A 21749-nucleotide genomic window follows, 5' to 3' on the forward strand; every position below is an offset into this window, starting at 1 on the left:
GAGATGTATCAGAAGCTCCGCAGCTATAGCTGGAACCGCAGTGGTGTCGCAGCAGGCAGGGGCTCTGGGCTGCAGTTCAGCGGAAACGGCCGGGCAGTGGCGGCCCGCCCCCCGAGCAGGGCCGAGAGAGACTCCCTTGGGGGCGGGATGAGGCTCCAGGATCCCGGGGTTTCCCCTGAGCTGGTCGCGAAGGGTCCCGTGTTTGGTGTTAATAAGGGCCCAGTGCAGCGGCCGCTGCTGGGAGCCCAGCTCCACTGGCGGCAGAAGAAGGGCAGTGGGACACACAACCCGCAGTGGTGACCAAATCTCCCCACAGCGACTGCAGCCTCTCTCCCCTCCCAGTGCCCAGGGCTCTGGAGAGCTAGCAGCTGCCCCAGCCCCATTCTCGGGTATCTCTGCCCCTCCCAGAGAAACCCTCAGACGAGAGAAGTGCAGCCAGGTGCCCTCCTCCCCTGAGTTTGGCAACTTCTTTTGTCTCTCTTAAGTACCCAGTCGTTGTTGTCTCCTAGCAACATACGGGTGAAAATTCCCTAAGGGAAAGAAACAAAAGGAAGAATCTTAAACCGCAACATATGGGAATGAAAATGATACAAAAATGTAACAATATTTGCTTTGTCAATATCTTAAGTTGGTTTTGATAAAGAAAATATAGCAACATTATAAATGGTGAAAAACAAAATTGTTTTGAAAACATCGTAGTAGAATAAGGTAATAAGTAGTCCAGTCAATGGAACTTGTAATTGTTGATCTTTTTAAAAGAAATTAGCCTGCCACAGTATTTTAAACTAGTAAATACAGTTTGATAGAATATGCAACTCAAGTTAGAGTAAAAAAATCCCAATAATTTTCATGGAAAAACAGAGAAGCATGTATGCAAGTTCTGAAAAAACTCTTCTTTGGAGCTATAGTATGGTTTTGTTAAAAGCTGTTCTTTTTTTAGACAATTTTTTTGCTTGAATTTGAGCTAAGAGTCATTGTAGATTGCTTTATTTATTTGTACAAGTAACTGCGTAGTAAATGTAGATTTGCAAGCTGTAAGCTTGTGTGAGTGGCTTAATGACTCTGAAAAAAGGCAACAGGCCAAAGTTTGAATTATACATGTTTTTCCCTGGGCTGCAAAGGTTGGTTATGTGCTCACGTGCCACAGGAAGTTATTTGTGTGGAAATCTCTTATTAATTGCAGATATAAGCATCCATAAATTATTATCAGATGTGATATTGTGGTACAAACTGGTGTAAAATGGCTTTCCTTGAATGCTGTTTGGTTTATTTTTAGTGCACAGTTTGCAGGACTTCTTTGTGAAGAGGAAGGCAATGGTGCAGATAACGTCCAATACTGTGGCTACTGTAAATACCATTTTAATAAACTGGTATGTATTTACTAAATTCTATAAATAAATGTTACTGACTTTTTTGTTCTGAATTGCCATTAACACTAGAAATAATATTTTCATGTAGTTCAAAAAGTAGATTGTATTTCATTAAAACAATGTTTTAATCACAGTTACAGAAGTACTAGCTGGAAATGTTTTTATAAGTGGTTACTTTATAGATGTGTGGGTTTTTCCTCTCTGCCAGAAATAGCATGCACATTTAGTGTTTTTTTTTTTCATTGAGTTCCTAGAATGTTTTCTTTTGCTATTTGTTTAGGTGCCTTCTAGGAATTCAGTCCGTTTTGGAATAAACTAGAAAATACTGCTTCTAGAGAATAAAGAAGCACTCCATTTCTTTCTGCTTCTGTTACTCTTCTGCCCAATCTCTTTATTCTGTCTCTCACTGTGTAGCCAGTGAGTATTCCCTCCTTGTCAGTTCTCTAAAACACAACCTTAAGGAAGTAACTTCAGGTTTGATTTTTAAAAAGCAAACAAGAAATGAAAAACATTGAAATTTCTCAGTTAATGCAGTAGGTTTTGGATCAGACCTCTGGAGTTTTTCCTTTCACTTCTTACCAGTTTGACAGTTCCAGATATCTGTTTCTGTGTACATGTGTGAGTGTGTGGACTTGAGGGGCTTCCTGATGTTTAAAAAATGTTATTTATTAATATTCAAATGTACAGACTTATGTTCAGATACTGTTCTAAGTACAGTTTAACTTGCAGATTACTTCTTTTCACTGCTTAAAAAGTTGAATACTTGGTGTGACTTTTAGGTTGCAGCAAGGTAAAAACACAGGACCAGTCAACCATTTTAGTTTCTAGAAGATAAGCGTGGTGAGGTTAGTTTTGTACTTTTGTGAATACTGATGAATTGCCTTTGTAATGAAGATAAGTCAGAGCTTTCTATGCCCTTACTGAGCTAAGACTTTGGTTTTTTTATTTTTTACTATCTTGAGCTAAGTATATACAAAAAGAGTGAAAATGGTCTCTTAGTGGTGAAGGCAAACCATTACACTGTTATGCCTTTGATTTGAATGCTGCAATGCTGTTATGATTGAGAACAGGTATGTTTATTTAAAAAACGACTTTAATGATAGAGACAGCTCTATATTTGACATATAATTAGTTAGCTTTCCAGTAAGAACAGTAAAGGCCGGCAAGATTGTTTTAAGTGTTTCAGTTTTTCTTTAGGATTATTGTGACTGTTAATGCCTGGTAGATAAAGGTGCTTAGTATTTTCTGCTGAAGATGGTGGGTGTTCTACATCTACTATTCCACTGAATACTGGTTAACAAAAGAGTGGCCTGAGGTGTCCTTAAATGCTTCCTCAGTTACTAGAAAACCAACCTTTAGAACACTGGCCCACCATAAAATATTTGCAGTCCTGAACTAGGCTCTCAGACATTACGGGAATACAGGCAATTACATCTGCCACTTATAATCACAGACATGACTGTAGCATTCTGTATCCTGGATTTTAATCCATTTTAATGAAAATATACCAGACAGATCACTTGAATAATAAATAAGTCATGAAGTCACCTTACAATGCATTTCAAGCATGTGTCAGAGCATCACAGTGGCTTCATGTGATACTCATTTGAAGAGCATCTTTTTTGTTTTATGTTATGAAAACTTGAAAATGTGTCTAGCATCTTTTAACCTTTAAAATGTGGCATATTTAGTTTCTCTGTGGAAAGCATGTCTTGCAAATTTGTGGGAGGTGTAAAAGTTGATAAAGGGATAGGCTTTTTTCCTGGTGTACATTCAGTAGTCTTGTGAATTTTAGTGTCGTTAATAAGTCAGCTTTCCAGTAACTGAAGCAGTGAAATTTTTTTCCTCTAGCAATAAGGCGTCTTGTCAGTGGAAATGCTTTATACTTTTTATTTATTCAAATGGTTCCTTTTCTCTGTCCATAAATATATTTTCTCTTTTTAGAAAAAGAGCAAACGGGGATCTAATAGGTCATATGATCAAAGTTTAAGTGATTCTTCCTCTCACTCTCAGGATAAACATCATGAGAAGGAGAAAAAAGTAAGTGGATTTGTCGTTGCTAATTATGTGGCACATCTGCTTAAAAGTAGCACTTTCTGGTAAATTTTATTTTTGCTGAAAAGTGTGAAGAAAACCTTGTTCTGAAGCACTGAATAATAAATAATACGGGATAAACCATAGGTGCTGGCATCCAATGAGGAAACCTCTTCAGGTGCATTTGTATGTGCACTTTTGTCTTTCTGTTTTTATTCAGTTTTGAGATACTGAACATATCCATTGGGAAGGCTGTTCTGTGTGACTTCCTTTGCCTTAATTTTCTGTTAGAGCTTTTCTTTTATACCTTTTGTGACTATTTGGGCAAGAAAACCAGTTGTTCACATTTTAGCAACTGTGTGGCTAAACACCTGCATCTAATTCCTTATGTTGCAACCTGTTACATCTTTCTCTCATCAAAGAACTGACATCTCGACACATTTTACTGGTACTGGTGGTCAAGCCCAGTGTGCTGGCAAAATACCTTGTTACTCACCTGGGAAATGTTGCTGTGAGGGTACAAAGAACATAACTGCTGATTTCTAATGTTGGCGTGTTCTTTTAATGATTTGGCTTATTGTATTATTAAAAATCATTTCAAATCTATGATGATTAAAATTTTGGGGTTTTATTACTGCTGCATTAACAGTTGTCTGTAGGATATTTGTAATCTAAATTCAACAAAGGGTGATAACAGACACAATAATGCAAATATGCTTTGACACTTTTTTTAGGCCTCTAAGAGTACATGCAGAACTGCTTACTAGGACACATCCGGTACAAACAGCTTAGTAGGATTTTGTGTGGACGTGGGTAAACTTAGTTTTACATTATTAAAAGTCATTACATAAAAATCGGAATCAAAGAATCTTTTGACTAAATGTGTATTACACAAAGGAGCTATATTTATAGAAGCAGGAAATTGAATAGCAAATGTCAGTCTTCAGACTCTTAGTCGCCTTAATATTTGATTTGGATTTTAAGATCCCTTCCATTTTGGATGGATATTGATTGCCAGTTGTTCTTGGATAATTTTCTAATAAGTCTAATCTTTAGACTTGTTTAATGGTGTAGGTGAATCATTCCATTTTTATCCGGCAATAAAGAAAAGAGTGTGCACTGTGATGCTGTTGTACCTCTAAATCTACATTTAGGGCTAAAATCGTAAAAGTATGGGGTTTTGGCAAACTTTTTTTTTTCTTAGTAACACATTGGTAGAAAAAAACCAATTTTGAATTACAGACTACAGAATTAGCTGCACGGTAAACCCGTGTTACTAATATTTGCCGTATTTTTTCTTAGTTTTTCACTACTATCATAATTCAGGTCATGTTTTATCTAAGTACATCCATGGATTTTTACTCACATGGACAAAACTTGTAAGGTTTTTTTGGGGGGTTTTTGGGGTTTTTCTGGGGGAGAGGGGGAGGGTATTTTTTGTTTTTCTTAAATGAATTTCACTGAAGATAACTATGCTTCCCAGGTCATACCTGTGAAATCTACAGGGTGCACTTGGAGGGACTTTCAAGCTGAGTGTGTTCAGTCCGTGGTGTCAGCTGTTTTTTCAGCTTATGCTGTATATTTGCTGTACTGTATTAAGGATCTTGGAGGAGTAGGGCAGTTTTTTTTAGGTGACTTTCCTCGTTTCCTCTTTTGTAAATCCCTTGAGAATCTAGATTTTTGTCATATTACAGTAAATATTTATATCTTTCTTCACAGATACGGTAGTGTTTATGTGTGTGTGGCACCCATATCCCCCTCAAGGCCACTGTAGTTTCTGCTTTACCTTTCATCTTTGTTGTTTGGAAATTTGGATAATCTGATCTGTAGGCATCATTAAAGCTTTCTGTTTTGCCAGGCAGTAGCTATATGAGTTGTGGTTTGGAACCGCTTTTCTTGCTAAGACCTCAAAGGCTGTATTTGTGCATGTGAAATACTACCTCAGCAGTAAGAAGAGGTTGGTCTGAAAATGTTAATATAGGTAACTGTCGTTTTTACAAACAGGCTCAGCTGAAAGCCTGTGTTCCCTTCCATAGTGTGTGTTTAGTCTCTTCTGGGCACTCTGCCAACAAAATCAGTAACTAATATGTAAAGATATAATAATAATAATAAAAAAAAACCCTGAACAAAACTAACCAGACCTTTGGTATGGTTTAATTTTCATGATGATGTTGAAGCTACAGAATAAATAGCTTCATTATATTCTGATTACTGCTGCCTAAGCATTGTTAGTTTCTGTGGCAGAGATGCTGTTGAGGAATGATTAGTGATGAGGCTATGTCCCTTATAAAGAGGATTGGTAGTATGTCACTTGACATTCCGTTATAATATCCCTTTTCTTCAGGGCCCAGGTGTTTACTCAGGCTTTCTTGGGAAAACTTAGGCCACCATGAGGCTGTGGAAGAACAGCTTTAATGTTACTGGTAGTCTTATATTTGGAAGAACTAAAGAAGGAACTTAAACATATACCTTTGTATAATAGAAGTCTTTTTTTTTGCCACTAACATGAAAATTAGGCAAGGTTACTAGCTTTATATGTTTGTGACTTCTGAAAAATGTGAATATATTATGTAGTAACTAACTACTGTATGGCAGCTGAATTACACAGGTGCCTTTTCTACTAGAAGGGCTTTGGTCTGAGCTGAGGGGGAAGGGAAAATTTAAAACTCTGCTCTAGTGGCTCATATAATGTAAATAAAACAAAAATGGACTCGTGATTGAAGAGTGCAGATGTCTAAGAAGTGATTGAAGAGGCAAAAAGAATAAAATAGTGACAAGGAGCCTCTTGTCACTATCACAGAAGTTGGAGAGCATTAGAGGTGCAAATGCAGGATCCAGGATAAGTCTCCGAAACACTCAGCTACTAAACCCTTGTGGGCGTCTTTTTGCTGCTTGTCCTGTTCTTAAAGAAGCATTACAGCTTTTCTGATTCTGTGGGTAGAAACTTGAACACCTAAGAAGAGGTTGTGGCATCACACTCCACGTGTTCCAGTGTAGCTGGGAGTTCGGTAGTTAGGCCCACGGGAAGGGAAGATTTTAACCATGTCTTTGTGCATTGAAAGTTTCCATAGGCTCTGTGTTGGTTTGGAACTGCCCAGACTTGGCTGATACATTGTGAAGGAGCCTGTGCTCATGTGTCAGGGCAATGAATTTTATTTGGGAGAAAGGTGCTTGATGCTTTGTAATGAATTTAATGCGCTGTGTCAGCTGTAACAAGGCAAGTTGTAAATACTCAAAACAAGTGTTCCTGGTACATTTTCCTCACTTGAGAACAACTGACTGAGCAGGTAAAATGGACCTGCTATGCATCACATACAATTCTGTGGTAAAAATAGGATCAGATTGGAGGGTTTTGGGTTATCGTTCAGCTGCATAAGCAGCGTTTTCTTTTTTTCTTAAAAAACAACAACAACAATCTGTTTTAGTCCCAAGGAGTCACTTTATAGTGCTGTAGAAAGTGTTTTAGAGATGATTCTGTCATTCTTCTGTGAATTGCCTCGTTTCATAAACTAAGTGATGCTATTTGAACATTGGGCGTTTTATGTAACTTTTTAGGAAAAGAAGTTTCAAACTCATCTCAGTAATGCAGTATCCCATTGCATTTTTCTTAAATTTGTAAGATTTGTTAATCAATTTAATATATGTGACTACTTAATCCTTTCAACTGCTCTTAGTATCTGACGCAAAATTTTAAGAATGCTAAAGATAACTTGAAGAAAAGTGGTTTGCAACCACTTTGAGATTACTTCAATTTTAATAATTGAAATAATACTAGATAAATATTATTTGGATAAGAACTGTGTGCTATGTATGCTAATGGTGATGTGTATCCATGTTGACTCACTCCAAATTCTGTTCAGTCAGAGGGAAAGAAGTGTGTCTCTAGAATACCTCTAAAAGCTGGTCAGTAAATATTAACCACATGTCTCAGTGTATTGACACGCTAATATCTATGTAAGGTGCTGAACCCAGTTCCTGTTTCCTAAAACTGAATTTTTGTGAGGGTTCCACGAGTTCAAAAAGGGAGATGTCTTCATCCTTCAGTCTTTACTGTTGTTCCCAGTGAATAGCATTTCTCTTTCTGGGCTTCTGTTCTGTATTGACTTTGTCTTCATATCAAATTCTGTCTAACAATTTGGGAATACTGACAGCATGTGGCTGTGCAAACAAAATTTCATTAGAAAGCTACTGTGTCGGGGTATATTTAGTAATAGGTATTTTTATCTGCAGGATTAAGAGGAAAGGCGATAATCTTGTTTGACTTGTTGCTTTCAAAAATTCTCTGTGAACTTGTGCTGTTTTCTGTGTATGTAAGTGTCATCCTGATAATCAACTGCATGAAATTTACTGGAGCTGGCACCAGAACAGTGATGTCTTGTGGAGGTCAAGAAAAAAAATGCTTAAGAATATAAATTAATTTAAAATTATATTTTCTTTTATTTTAGTAAGAGAAAAAGTAGGAATTTTGGTCTCAGTTCTCAAGATTATCATGGAATTATTGATTTGACTACCTCATATTTTTTTCACCTTACAGTAACACATCATATGTATTACTGAAAAAAAAGTAATGCTTTTAGTGTACATTCGCACAGCAAACACCTCAATAGTATTAAGCTTGTCAGGTGGGATTAGTTAATTATTATAAAATCAAAATGACAAGCATACCACCTCAGGTATACCTAAAAACTACTCTGCAAGTAGTAAGAATGTAGAATTTTGTAAGGCTGCCTAGGTTGCAACTGTCTTTTCCATTTCAAAGTACACATTTTAGTCTTTGACTTTTACTGTGAAAGAAAATAAACTCAAAACCCCTATCCAGCAACTCACCCCCACACAGCCACTTGCTCATTCTCCTCCCTTATGGGATGGGGGAGAGAATCAGAAGAGTAAAAGTGGAAAAACTTGTGGGTTGACAAAGACAGTGCCCGCGGCGGACAAACAGCGGCCCTTTGTCCTGGCAGGGAGAGGAGGCAGTTTAATAGGTAAAGCAGAAATTTTGCACGCAAGCAAAGCAAAACAAGGAATTCACCACTTCCCATGGGCAGGCAGGTGTTCAGGCATCCCCAGGAATGCAGGGCTCCATCACATGCCACTGTTACTTGGGAAGAAAAACGATATCACTCTGAACACCACCCCTTTCTTCTTCTTCTTCTTCTTCCCTGACTTTTATATACTGAGCGTGATTCCATACGGCATGGAATATCTTCAGTCATTTAGGGTCAGCTGTCCTGTCTGTGTCCCTTCCCAGGTTCTGGTGCACCTCCAGCCCACACGCTGGTGGGGAGAGAAGCAGAAAAGGCCTTGTCCTGTATAAGGGCTGCTCAGCAAAAATGAAAACATTCCTGTGTTATCAACACTGTTTCCAGCCCAAATCCAAGACACAGCTTCACACCAACTAGGTGAAGTAAATCAACTCTATCCCATTCACAACCAGCATTGGTTCAACTCTTACAGCTGTTAACTGTGAGAGGTACAGAAGTAAAAGGTGCTTTGAAATGTATTTGTCTTGGATTTGGATCGTGGATCAATACAAGATTACTAGTACTTTTTAACAGTTTGTAGAAGGTAATCTGGATACTTTCTTATGAAGTTGTATATTTCATCCCTGCTGTGTTTTGGGTTCTGGTAGACTGTATGCAGTTAAAGATGATCTATGATGTTAAACTGAGTGAGACAAGAAAATTGAATGGATTCCTTCTGTAGGCCATTCTACTCACCTGTTTTGTGATATATATTTGACAGGTGTCTTTAAGTTACCTTGCAGACAGTGGAGCATTTCACAGTATGTAATGTAATACATAATTTAAACTTGTAATTTTTATAGGAATGAATGAAGGTGAGCACTGACAATACGTAGTTACATTGATTTAGTTAACCTTACACCGTTTTTGAAGTTAAAGGTGCTACTCAAGTGTTTGGCACTGCATATCCATTACTAACAATTAATATTAAACTCTGCAAATAACAGAAGCAGTGTATTTTAGTGTTAAGTATCAAAGAAGTAGCTCATTCTGGATAAGAGTGGGTAGTCTTGCACCTCATAGAAGCTTTGGATGGCATTTTTGTCATTGGTTCTTGAGTCTTTTTACCATTGACAGTTAAAAGTATGACCATTATTTCTGTATTTAAGTGAGGCTTTTGAGTATTTAAGTATTTGAATCAAGAACTGGTTCTTAAGAACAAGGCATATTCTTAGAGCTGTATGTGAATGAATAATGCTGGCAGTAGTGTCCTACCTCTCTCTATAAACTATCTCTTGCCTGTATCCTTTTATTTCTGTGTGACTGCAGCAAGTGCTGCTCCCCTGAGTTTTTCTGCTGTGGGTTGTACTGTTTAAAATGCTAGCCAGATGAATGCCTGAGCAAGGGCTGTTCTTATGAAAATAAGGTAAATTAGGATTTGAGTTGGAAATTTGTAGTCATCTTTCATTCTGCAGTTATTATTATGGTTACATTACTAATAGCTACTAGTCCCAAATAAGAGGCCAAGCAGATCTGACCTCTTATTTGGGACAAGCAAGAACTATGCACAGCTTTCCATTGAGGGTGTTAGTTGTGATGTGACAGCTCAGGATTTACAGCGTTTGGTGATACAAAGTGCGGAAAATCTATAAATGACAAAAGAACGGATATGGGTACTCTGTGCTAATAGAACATTCTGATACATTGGAATTATTTGAGGAAGTCAAACAGCAGCTGAAAAATTAGAGATTTAGGCAATCAGATGATTTTGCTTACAATAATCAATAAGGAAAATAGATTTTAAGATGTTGAGGTTTAAAAACTTGAAACAGTCGAAGGTAGTTGAGGATAAAGATTTTTGTAATAGAGAAGGCATAAAAATGCAGTAATTCAAGGTCAACCCAGGCAGTTTGGTCTTGAAGGACTAAGCACTGGTGGTTGCTGATAGCATGCATGTGTTTTAATTCTTCCAAAACAGAAGTTGGTCTGTTCCCTGAGCCCATGAGCACTTGCTTCTCTGTTCTGCATCTGCCTCTTGTGCCTGTTACCGTCCATCTTTCGTGTGCCTTCACAGGACTAATGTAGCTCACTAAAAACCAGAAAACTCTGCTTGGTTTTTGTTGCTGCTGTTCAGCAGTTTGAGTGAGCAGATGGAAGGTCTGACAAGCTAAGCACTCTGAGAAAGGTGAGAGTGGGGTCACAAAACCTTTTTCTTCCTTTGTAACAGTGGACTGTTAAATGCTGAACTTTGGAATGTATTTTAATCAAATAAACTCCTTTAGAAACTGCTTTCAAGAGGGCTACGCATTCCTGAGACAAAAATGAATTGCAAATAGGTGTAAATATCTTCAACAAGTTAAATGATAACTTCCATGTGGAAATGTTATGAGTTTTTAATGCCATTTAAAAAAAAAGCTGAACTCATTAATTTCTTCTGTACTAGAAGAAATTCTGGTTCACTAGAAGTGAACTACTGTTCACTGGTATTGTTCATTTTTCCAAACATCAAAGTCCCAAGTTTGAAAATATACATTTTATAACATCTCTTCTGCTGGTAACAGATCAGAGCTGAAATGCAGTTACACGTGTCCTTAATTTGATATTTTGATAGGGTGCTGGTCTTTTTTACTCCTGACAAATGTTTCTCTGAAAGTTAAGTTAAAGAAAATGAATGAGCTAGTGCTGATCTTTAAAGTGGTGAAATAAGTAAATGAGCTAAAAAAAAAAAAAAAAATTGGAACCAAAGTGTATTTGTGAAGTCATATTATGTAATAATTTTGTAGATTGAATGTTTGTGGGAGAAACAGAAGCAATCAGAATGTATTTCCTTTCTCTTCTTCATTCCCCTGCCCCCTGCTCTACAAGAAAGCAATGTACAGAAGGTGCTGTAGAATTCCAGAACTCTTGCAGCATATTTGTTTTGTTATCTAGCAACATGTAGCTGTTGGAGTTAAGATGGGATTACATAATTTTTGAGGTAAGAAACAAAGGCCAAAAATGAGATCCCTGGTGACAAATAAAGCTTTTTGATTAATTATGATGCATGAACTCAAGGCATTTTGTATTGGTATTCAGCTGCACCATAAATCCAGGTCCTTCAAGTTGTTCAGGATGAATATTGTTACAGGTGCTTACCCAATGGCTGCGTGGCAGTCACGCCTTATTTTTCTTACTGTAAGAAAGATTTCAGAAGCTGCCTGAATCTGGTCTGCTCAGCTGTCTTACTTGTGAACCAAGATTAAGGTTTCCTTGGTCAATTTTGTTGTTGGCCCTTTATGTTTTTATATATTCTTTCTTGGAATTGTGTCTTCTGCTAAATCTTGGTTTTACAAAATGTACGGATTGCATTTATCAGCCCTGCAATGGAGTTTGGGACATCTGAACTCATTCCTGAGTATATAAATGGGATATGTGTGTTTTGCCTGCTGTTAATGCTCCCTTAGCTTTCACTCACTGCCAATATTATTTTCAGTCCTTGTTCAGAGTAATTTCTGTCCTTTATTTTCCTTACAGTAAAACTTGTCAAAGATGAGACATTTGATCCCACTTTCCTTAGAATGGGGAGGCAGTTGCTCTGTGGTTTTGTGGATGAATGTTTACCTTGGTGAGCTGTTGCTACATTTTTTGGAGTTTTTTAGAGCTGTGACTGAATAGAGATCTTACAAAAGTGAAGCATGTGGAGTTGTCCATGAGGAGCTAACAGTTTCCTGTTTTTCTGGCAGTAGGGGAGATGGCTGGTTTGTGTGGCCTTTGAGACAGACTTGATTAAAAGCTGTCATATTTGTTAAATGTTGTGGGAATTCATGTCCCTTTGTTAATCCTTTTCTGAATTCCAAAGTGGATGTTTCAGAACTCTTCTTGTACTTTTTATGCATCTTTTTGGTAGAAGAGGGTGCAACTGCAGGAAGTCATTTTATGGGAGTTACATCCAGCAGCCTCTGCAGCTTGTTGTTGAAATTTTTATTCTTGCCAGTGTAAAAGCTAAGCATTTCTTTCAGAGATTTTCCTGCAATGTTCTCCAGTTCTTTGATGCTGTATGCATTTGTAGTCAGTCACACTCAGAAGTAATGCTTCTTAACTTTCCTTGGGAAGAAAAAAGATGATTAAAAAAAAAATAAAAGGAGGAGAATGGTGAGAGGAGGTATAACCTAAAAGGAGGAGGAAATGCGGAGTTAAGGACAGTAGATGTCTTGTGTGGGAGATATTTGTATGCAGAAAGCCTTTGGATGGGTTACCCCTGCAGTGGCTTCGAGTGGAAAGCTGTAACCTTGGTAGGCTGCCCTGGCAAACTTTGTCTTGATGGTTTGAGTCTGGGAGGGGAATTTGATGTGGTTGCTGATGCTTCACTTTACAAAAATCAAGCTATGCCCCCTTCCTTCCTGCTGTTCTTGTGTCCCTTGTCCTTCTTGACTCTTCCTTATGTGTAGGGACTACGTTTGCTTGCAGTATGTTACAGAATGTAATTAGAAGTCTTCCTAACTGTCCCTTTGATCAGAATTTTATGGTTTTTGCCTTTTAGATGAAATTAACACTGCAAGTAAAATAACACTAGAAAGTTGACAGAAAAGACTGTAAAACATGTTGATTTAAAAGTTTTCTTACTGTTTACTGATACTATTGTGAAGTTTCATTTTAAAGCGTATTAAAGTCATTGCCTCTTGGCTTCAAAATGATAAATAAAAATTCTTTAGGATTATTTGAATTTCCCAGTAGAATAACGAAAGCCAAAGAAACTCAGGCAGTGAGTAGCCATAGCTTCCTTCTTGAAGCTTGTCTGGGGTTCAATGAAATTGTTACTCAAGTTTTTCTAAACACATTGACTGATGATGTAGTAAGTTTGGTAGCTTAGCACTGGTGAAAGTTTTTTTGTATCAGCAGAATCAATAGATAACATGGTAGTCTTGGTGTAGATGCTTCTGGTTTTCCTTGATTCCTGCTTGCTTTTCTGTTAGTATGCATAGTACTATGGGGACTGTTCCATTTAAGATGTTATTGGAATGACTGTGCAGTGTGTTTGAATCCTTCTTCCCCATAGTAGTTTTTCTTCTTTCTAATGTGTTTTCCAGGTCTAAAAAGAGACAAACAAACAATCTCCCCTCCAGAAAAACACAAAAGAAAACAAACTTAACCTCCCTGATCTAAAGCTCCTTCAACAAGCCTGTATTGCCTTATGGTGTATGTCATTGTAATTATGACACTGTCTCACTTTATTATGAAGGGAAGATCTCCATATTTCTATCCGTGTGGCAGAAATAAAACCCCCAAGTTCGCTTGAGTGTGTAAAAGCTCCAAACTTAGAAATCCCCCTCAACCTTTTAAAGTGTACCTGTCTTTGAGTTTTAGGAAGTGAACAAGAAAGAACTTTATATATTGTATCTAGCAAGTATTGTTTTACATAATATTTTGGTGATTGTAGCTTTTTTACTTGATTTATGAACTTTCTTAGTTAAACTGTATTTTATTCCTGGCAAAATCATTTTAGTTAAATGGATTTCGGCTGGTTAGAGTTGATCTCTAAGTCAGTCACCTGGTAGTTACAGTTCATAAAGAAAGATAAAAGTGTTTTGCTTTCAGCTTTGCATCTAGGTTGTCAGTTTACTGGTTCTACTTTACTAGAGAATTTGAGAACCCATTCTCTTGGTCTCTCAGGCAGATTCCATGAGATAAGTTTCTGCTGTTTCTTCCATTGTGACAGGGATGGAAAGGTGATACTTAGTCATACCTGAATAGGGTATGTACGCATTGCATCTTGTTCTGGTCCTTGGTGAGAGTGGTTTTGCAGGTGCTGTTGAACGAATGATGTTCCTTTGAAAGTCTGGACAATCATTTGGATAGTTAGAGGAAGATCGGCGTGGATAGTTTTTAAGATTCAGAACAATTACTGAGTTTTCATGTGGCTGTTCAGACTTACACATCTTTTCAAGCTCCTCAACGGGATTTTTAAACCCCTTGTGTCAATCCATATGTATGCACATTTTTACTAGCTCTCTGTAGAAGCAGTCTGAACAAATAGCCATACATTGTGCTGTTCTGCAGAGTTTTGTGTTTGTTCACAAAAATTCCACAAATACATAATTAAATATAATACTTGAGTGCCAGTAGCTTGTAAGTAACTTTCTCTCAAAGCTGCAGTTTCTTTGCATCTTTTGATACTGTCTAAGTAAACCATATTACATTGCTGAGGAAAAAACGACTTGTTTATATTAGATTGGAAGAAATACTGAACTTCTGTCTTCTAAGTTTAATTGTTAGTTTTGTCAGACTAGCTATTTTTGTAAAGGATTTTTCTAAACTATTCAGACAAATACAATCTGGGTCTGATTCTGTAATCCTCCAAAAGTTGATTTCTGCCAATATGAAAGACTTCTGTTATACTATAAAGGCTCTGGGATAAGAAGTTATTTTCCCTCAGTTGGCACAATTTTGTTTGCACTGCCAATGCTTCATTCATGTTTAAAAAGTAAAAATTAAAAAAAAAACCCCAAACCTGATTACATTCTCAGCTCTTTTAGGTAGCACATTTGATTTGTATAGCTGTTGATATTTTATTCAGTTTACCGTGGAAAATACTTACTTAGTCTGTAAAATGTATGTCCCTTTTTTTGGAAATGAAATCTAAATCAGATTTCACATCCTTGTACATGGAGATGTCAGTAGGGAAACCAAAGCTAAAACCGTGTATTAATTTACATTAGTACCCCGCCAAAAATACTGTGCAGGTGCAGAGGTACAGAAAGGTATTGGTGGAAAATGAATCAATGGAGATCTTTGAAACAGAAGCCTTGTCTCTGTTTTTAGTCCAGTTTCTTTTGTTGATTAAGTGATTATTGTAAAGATGGTTTATACTAACAACAGTGCATTCATAAATGCTGGTTATAATTGAAGAATTTCAGTTTGTGCACTTTGAAAACAAATATAAATACTTGATTTGCTTTTATGAAATTATATTATAAAACGTTGAAAACATTAATGTGTTTTCCAAATAGCACAGGACATTATTGCCATCTCTCTTCAATTTTGGTAACACTTGATGCAATATAGAGTGGGTTATGTTAAAGGTGAAGCTGAACTTAGTTTTTATTGTCTTTTACAACTTCTAGAAATATAAAGAGAAAGATAAACACAAGCAAAAATATAAGAAGCAGTCGGAGTCCTCACCATCTTTGGTTCCGTCTCTTACTGTAACTACAGAAAAAGTAAGTGAATGTGTTTTTTCTCCTCTTCCACTTCAGTTACTTATGTCAAAATTTCATGATGTAATCATTCCACTGTATATACAGGAGCTTTATAATGGCGGAAATTCTGTAATTATCAAGCACTCTGGGTATTTTTTCCTATAATGTAAAATGCTAAAATACATGGAGGTTTACCATATGGTGAAAGGCTTAGAGTTTTGTACTTAAATTGTGAGTCAGGTACCAGGATACTCCAGTAACTTTTACTTAATTGAGGTATATTCAATAATTTGAGAAGTTTTAGAAAGTCCTTCAAAATTCACTTGTGTATGCTGAGCTGACACTGAACCTGTAAGCATTTAGAACTGGTAGTTATGAAAATACTGCTCATGCTTCATATACTTATAATTTGCCTTATTAGCAGGCTGTTCTCTTAGGTTCTCTGAACTTTCCTTTTTGTTGATGTGTTAGAAAATACCTAATTCCAGCAGCAACATACAGGGTTAAATAATGACAGTTGTCATTGTACTCAGCAAGAATCACTTTTGCTACCCACCAATGAAATGAGGCTAATGTTGGCATTGCAGAGTGGCCAGTACTATTGAGAAATGGGTTTTCTGATTGCAAAGTTGGAAAAAAATATGTCCCATTCACGTGGGGATGTTTGACATCAGAGTCAGGGAATCATGGTGTGAATTGAATTATGCTTAGTACACAGATCATCCTGTTTTAGCAAAGGTGTTGAGGCTTGTGTTTTGGTGTGGGGTTTGGTTGCTGAGGTGTTACATTCAACAAATGCGTGTTTGCATATGGTACACCAATATCTCATCAGGACGGGGTGAAATGATTCAAATATCAACTTCCTCTGGTCTCTGGAAGTATGCTCTCAAATAGTGGTAGCAATTTCAACAATAATCTCCAAGAAAGTTAGATTTCTAGTATGCTTTGCATATTTCTTGATTCTCAATAGTAAGATTATTAACTTGAGAATTCATACCTGCTAACATCCAATTATTTGTAGCTCATACTTCTGTTGAGTCTTGTTTTTTGTTCTGCTGTATTCTCTTTGCTGCTGTTGTGTCAAGTGAAACTTAGTGGTTTTCTAAAACTCTCAATAACTCCCTATTAAAAAAAATAGAAGAAAAGGTAGAGTCAGTCTTTGCTGGTTTGATTTAAGAGCAATTAGAGATTGCAGTCTGTGAATGTGACAGTTTCTATTGAAATCAGGTTGTAGAACATTTTGAGTAGTATTGACTGGTCCACATGATTGGTTATTTCATTTTATTAATTCACCCTAAACATATTCCTTTTGAGTCTCAAACAGCTTCTAAAATTCGTAGCCTGTAAGAGAGGCTTTGTGGAAACTTGTGTGGAAACTTCTTTAAACTTTACAACCTTTGTTCAGGTTTTGTATTATGTGTGATCTTATTTTTCTTGAATTGCATCCCTCTTGCACTTTGATTATCTAATCATCATAAGCTTTTACAAAAAGTGATATTACTGTATATTTCTGTAAAAGTTAAAGAAAACATATGGAAATATTGATTATCTTCTGTATCCTGACTGTCAGAATATGCTTTTAATGCCAAAGACACAGTTGGATTCTTTTTTCTGCTAAGCTTATTTCTAATTGCTTTATCCACCCTATTCTTTTCCTAATTACAAGGTTTACTCCTGGGGATAGTCACAAGGATGAGCTAGGGCAAACACTAAAATGAACAGAAAATCTCTAATTCTAGAACTTAAATTATAACTTAATTAAACTAAAACAGAATATTATTTGTGGAATTTGAATATCATCATGCCCTTTTAGTTTTTTTATTTAATCTTTTGCATGTGGGTTTGCTTTACCTAACCTGTTTGGTTCATTTATTGCCTTTTTTTAATACTGCTTCAAATCATCAGGAAAATTGGTGTTCAGGTTTTTTATTGGTGTTTTTATTGGGAAATTGGTGTTCAGAGGTTCCTAAGTGTGATTATGGTTTTTTAAAATGTATCTACTGGATATATGGAAGTGATTTTTTGTTGTTGTTGTGGCTAGTTCCTTCAGTTAATTTTTTTTCCTAAGTCTTTTAAACACCATTTATGTGCATTTGCTTTTCTAGGTTATAAACTCAAAATGTGTTTCTCAAAACTTAAAAATTTTAGTAATGAGACAAGCTATATTTTTTTCTGAGATGAATATTTGGTTCAGAATATTGTATTAATGTATTACTTTTATGTGTCCTTTTACACAGAGTTGCTAGAATTGATTTGAACCTGATCTCTGTTTCACAGCAGTCTTTCTTTGTATTGAATGCATGACTTTATCATGATATATAATCACTTCTGCTACCATAATGTTCCTGTGGGGGGAACTGAAATTTGAAATGAAATTTGTTTTTCCTTTTTAAAGATGTTAAACCTTTGTAAATCCAGTGGTAATGACCATTTATGCAGGTGTTGTCTTAAAGCATGTTTTTATCTGGCTGAGTGATTTCTTTAGGTAGAATCATGAAAGGCTGCACAGTAAACTGAATTTACCTTCTGGTAGTGTAGTTGAATTGCCTGCAGAATTTAAACGGAGGTTCCAGCCCCTGCTATTTTGAGTGGCACTTTTGTGCATCCCTGTAATGTCGCAGCAAATGTTGTTCAGTCTGAATCAGTTAAGTTTGAAAAAGTTTGAAATAAGAAATACCTGACTACTCTTTGATTAATGTAGTAGCACCACATTTTTTCATTTTTGGGACATAGATATAGAATGTTTCAAGAAGAACTACAATAACTTAGGGTTTTGAATTCTTTGCTGCCTCTTCCTCTGCCCGCCTTCTTAGTTGGGAAGTGCCATAAGCCCCGTATTTACTGCTGGTAAAAAAATTCTGTTTCATGTTTTGGGCTTTGGCTCCCTCCAGCAGTGTGGGGAGATGGGGAGTGAGGGTTATGATCAGTTTGTCATTGGTTGCTCCTGCAGCTGTTTAAGGCAGAGAGTCCTCCCCCAGCTCCAGCATCCCTCCCATGGGAGACAGTCCTTCACAGACTTTTCCATCCTGAGTCCCTCCCATGGGCTACCCTTCTCCACAGACTACTGCAGCATGGATCACTTCTCCACAGGTGCAGTCCTTCAGGCACAGCCTGCCTCCAGTGTGAATCCCCCACAGGGTCACAAGTCCTGTCAGGAAACCTGCTCCAGCATGGACTTCTCTCTCCATAGGTCTCCAGGTCCTGCCAGGAGCCTGCTCCATGGGGTCACAGCCTCCTCACAAGCATCTACTTGCTGTGGTGTGGGTTTCTTCCATAGGCTGCAGGTCAATCTCTGCATCCCCATGGATCTCCGTGGGCTGCAGGGCCACAGCTGCCTCACCATGGTCTTCACCATGGGCTGCAGGGGAATCTCAGCTCTGGTGACTGGAGCACCTCCTCCCTCTCCTTCTTCACTGACCTTGGTGTCTGCAGAGTTGGTTCTCTCACATGTTCTCAGTCTGCTCGTCTCTGGCTGCAGTTACATTTGCCCGATAACCCTTTTTTGTTTTTCCTTCTTCAGTATGTTGTCACAGAGGTGTTACCACCATTTGTGATGGGCCCAGCCCTGGCCAGCCTTCGGTCAGTCCTGGAGCTGGCTGGAATTGGCTCCACTGGACATGGAGGAAGCCTCTGGCAGCTTCTCACAGAAGCCCTGCCTATAGTCCCCCAACAAAACATGACCATGCAAACCCAGTGTTGGTTTGGGGTTTTTTGGGGGGGGTTGGTTGGTTTTTGCTCGGACTGTGCTCTTACCATCTGGCATTTTCGTGGAGAATTACTTGCCATGGTCCTTCCCCTCTCTTTGCAATGGTACTGCCTTACACACCTGCATAGGGCTAAAGGCCACTCAAACCTTGGGACATGCTGTGTGTTCCAGGAGTGATTATTGCAGGTTTGCCATAAATCCCCAGAAGTTTTAAGACTTGCTGCAGATGAATGGTGTAACTCCTCAGGGCGCACAGAGTGATAGATGGAGAGTGTAAACTTGACAGTAACTCTCTGCACTTAGGGTATATTTCATCATGTTAGTGTTCCTGATTCTCTGAGTAAGCATGTAGATTTCAGTACACCTTATAGCACCTTCTGAAGCGCAGATAGCTGTGGGAGCAAAATTTTCCAAAGCAGAACTGTGTTGTGTATGCATATTCTTCAAAATCTGCCAGGAGTGGGGTTCAGGCTTGCAGTCAAACCAAATCACAGCGTGGTGTTTGCAAATTAATGCCTACTTGTCATTGCCTGGCCTGGTATGCAAATAGATTGAAATATTTGCTTTCCTCAAAGCTTGTATATTTAGTTGTCTTCTGTCATTTGCAACTGAAAAGTAAGGTTTATGTAAATGTCTTAGCTATTTTGGTGAAATATGGAAAAATTTGTATAGCTGCTATACAAAGCTTTATGTAAAGATGAAGAAACATTCTGTTGTAGGCCTAAATTCAGCAAGCATCCTACTTGGGGCAGGGAAGATGTGTGTGTATGCTCAATTTTAAGAGGCATGTGTTTGTGTGGTCTTTATTGGAGATAACTGTAGATACTATTTTAAATTCTATTCCGTAAAGAACTGAAAAACAGACAAGCTCGTTTTGAACAGATGAGTAGCTTCTAAGTTTGATCTGTATTTTTTTTAAGAAGCTTTAAACAGCTCTTTTACTGGGTGGCTTGAGTATAAAAAACAGTAGAGTTTTTCTTTTCTTTTTCCTGACTTTGCTTTCATTTTCTTTCTTATGTTATTAAAATTCTGTTACCACAGCTCCACATTTTTTTCAGTTATGAGAACAATAATATTCCCTTGTATGGTTTCCTAATATTGTGCATGCAGTTTCCCTGCCCACCTAATTGCTTTCTGAGAAACCTCTTTTGACTATTGTTCACCAATAGGAATAATTGTGGTAAAATTTAACAGACAAATAATGGACCTAAAGATGAAAATTTTTCAAGTCCTTTGGAGAGTGTATGAGTGTAGGAAAAGGGTCAGAATTGTTGGGGGTGGGTAGGGGTTGGGGAAGAAATTTGCATTAGGAGCTCAGGAGTGTTTTTGTACCTGTCAGAGAGCGGGTTTGAAGTAAGTGTGTCTCAATCAGCTCTCTCATGTGTCTTCTTTACTTGGTGATTCTTAAGCAATTGGATGAATGGGGGATGGTTCACATGCCAGGGAGCTGATTTTGGTTTGGTGTTGAGGCTATAAAGTCTTAAAAATCCAAGTTCTTAGGTTCTGACGCCTTCAACAGTTCCACTGCTGATGGAACATTTCCAGTTTAACAGAAAAGGCATGAAAATTGTACGTTCAGAAAAGCATTAGAAGTTTATTTTCTGATTTTTAGAATAGAATGACAATGTCCTATTTAAATAGGCTATAAAGACCATACCCATGAGATTTTTCCATTTACCTCAGTGAGGTAAAAATTTCAACCAAAGCCATTATGCATTTTTTTCCCCACAAAGTCATGTTTTATGTACTTTAGTTGTTTGCTGAGCAACATCACAGTTCAGCTGCTGTAATTCCTGCTGTTTCTAGTTACAGTAGTATTTGAACGCTTCTGTGTTTGTTTGAAAGAATGAGGTACTTTAAACAGTTGTTACAGTTTTTTGTGTGACTTGTTTCTTTAATTTCTTCTCTCTTTTAAAATGCCAGACATACACAAGCACTAGCAACAACTCCATGTCAGGCTCCTTGAAGCGGTTGGAAGATACCTCAGCTCGATTTACAAATGCAAATTTCCAGGAAGTTCCTACACATGTTTCAAGTGGAAAAGATTCTTCTGAGGCTAGAGGGTCAGAGAGCAAAGGGAAGAAATCTGCAGGTCACAGCTCAGGTCAGAGGGGAAGAAAGCCTGGCGCTGGAAGAAATCCAGGAACAACTGTGACTGCAGCTAGCCCTTTTCAGCAAGGTACTGATTGTTACGCTGTAACACAACTTCTGCTTTGACAGGAATTAGGAATTTTCTGTATGCAGAACTTGAAAAGTAGTTAATCTTTTATCTCCAATACCGAGCATGTTACTTCACATCAGGGAAAAATCTAACTTTTTTCAGAGTAAAAATGTTTTTTGCTATAACATGAAAAAGAAGGTTGTACATTTTTAAAGGGCAGAACTGATGCTTTTTTTCAGACTGTTAAGGTATTCTCTTTAGCTGCGAACAGAAGTGTCTTTGTGTGCCAGAAAGTTAGTCTGGGGTAAACTTTAATGTGAATTGAGTCTAGAGGTCTTAGCT

The 21749-nt window shown here is 37.5% G+C and overlaps 1 protein-coding gene across 3 annotated transcripts in view; it reads left to right on the forward strand.

The window, feature by feature from the left end:
• MLLT10 (MLLT10 histone lysine methyltransferase DOT1L cofactor) overlaps window positions 1-21749 on the forward strand; it is a 126591-nt gene that overhangs the window by 44461 nt on the left and 60381 nt on the right. For all 3 annotated transcript variants that reach the window (XM_066198926.1, XM_066198934.1, XM_066198940.1), the window contains 4 exons: window positions 1277-1370; window positions 3315-3410; window positions 15466-15561; window positions 21170-21425. In XM_066198926.1, coding sequence (XP_066055023.1) covers window positions 1277-1370; window positions 3315-3410; window positions 15466-15561; window positions 21170-21425 — 542 coding nt within the window. The remainder of the gene's footprint in view (window positions 1-1276; window positions 1371-3314; window positions 3411-15465; window positions 15562-21169; window positions 21426-21749) is intronic.

Source organism: Chamaea fasciata, unplaced genomic scaffold (genome assembly GCF_029207755.1).
Source record: "Chamaea fasciata isolate MVZ Bird 193981 ecotype frontalis unplaced genomic scaffold, bChaFas1.0.hap1 SCAF_1, whole genome shotgun sequence".
NCBI classification, from domain to species: Eukaryota; Metazoa; Chordata; class Aves; order Passeriformes; family Sylviidae; genus Chamaea; species Chamaea fasciata.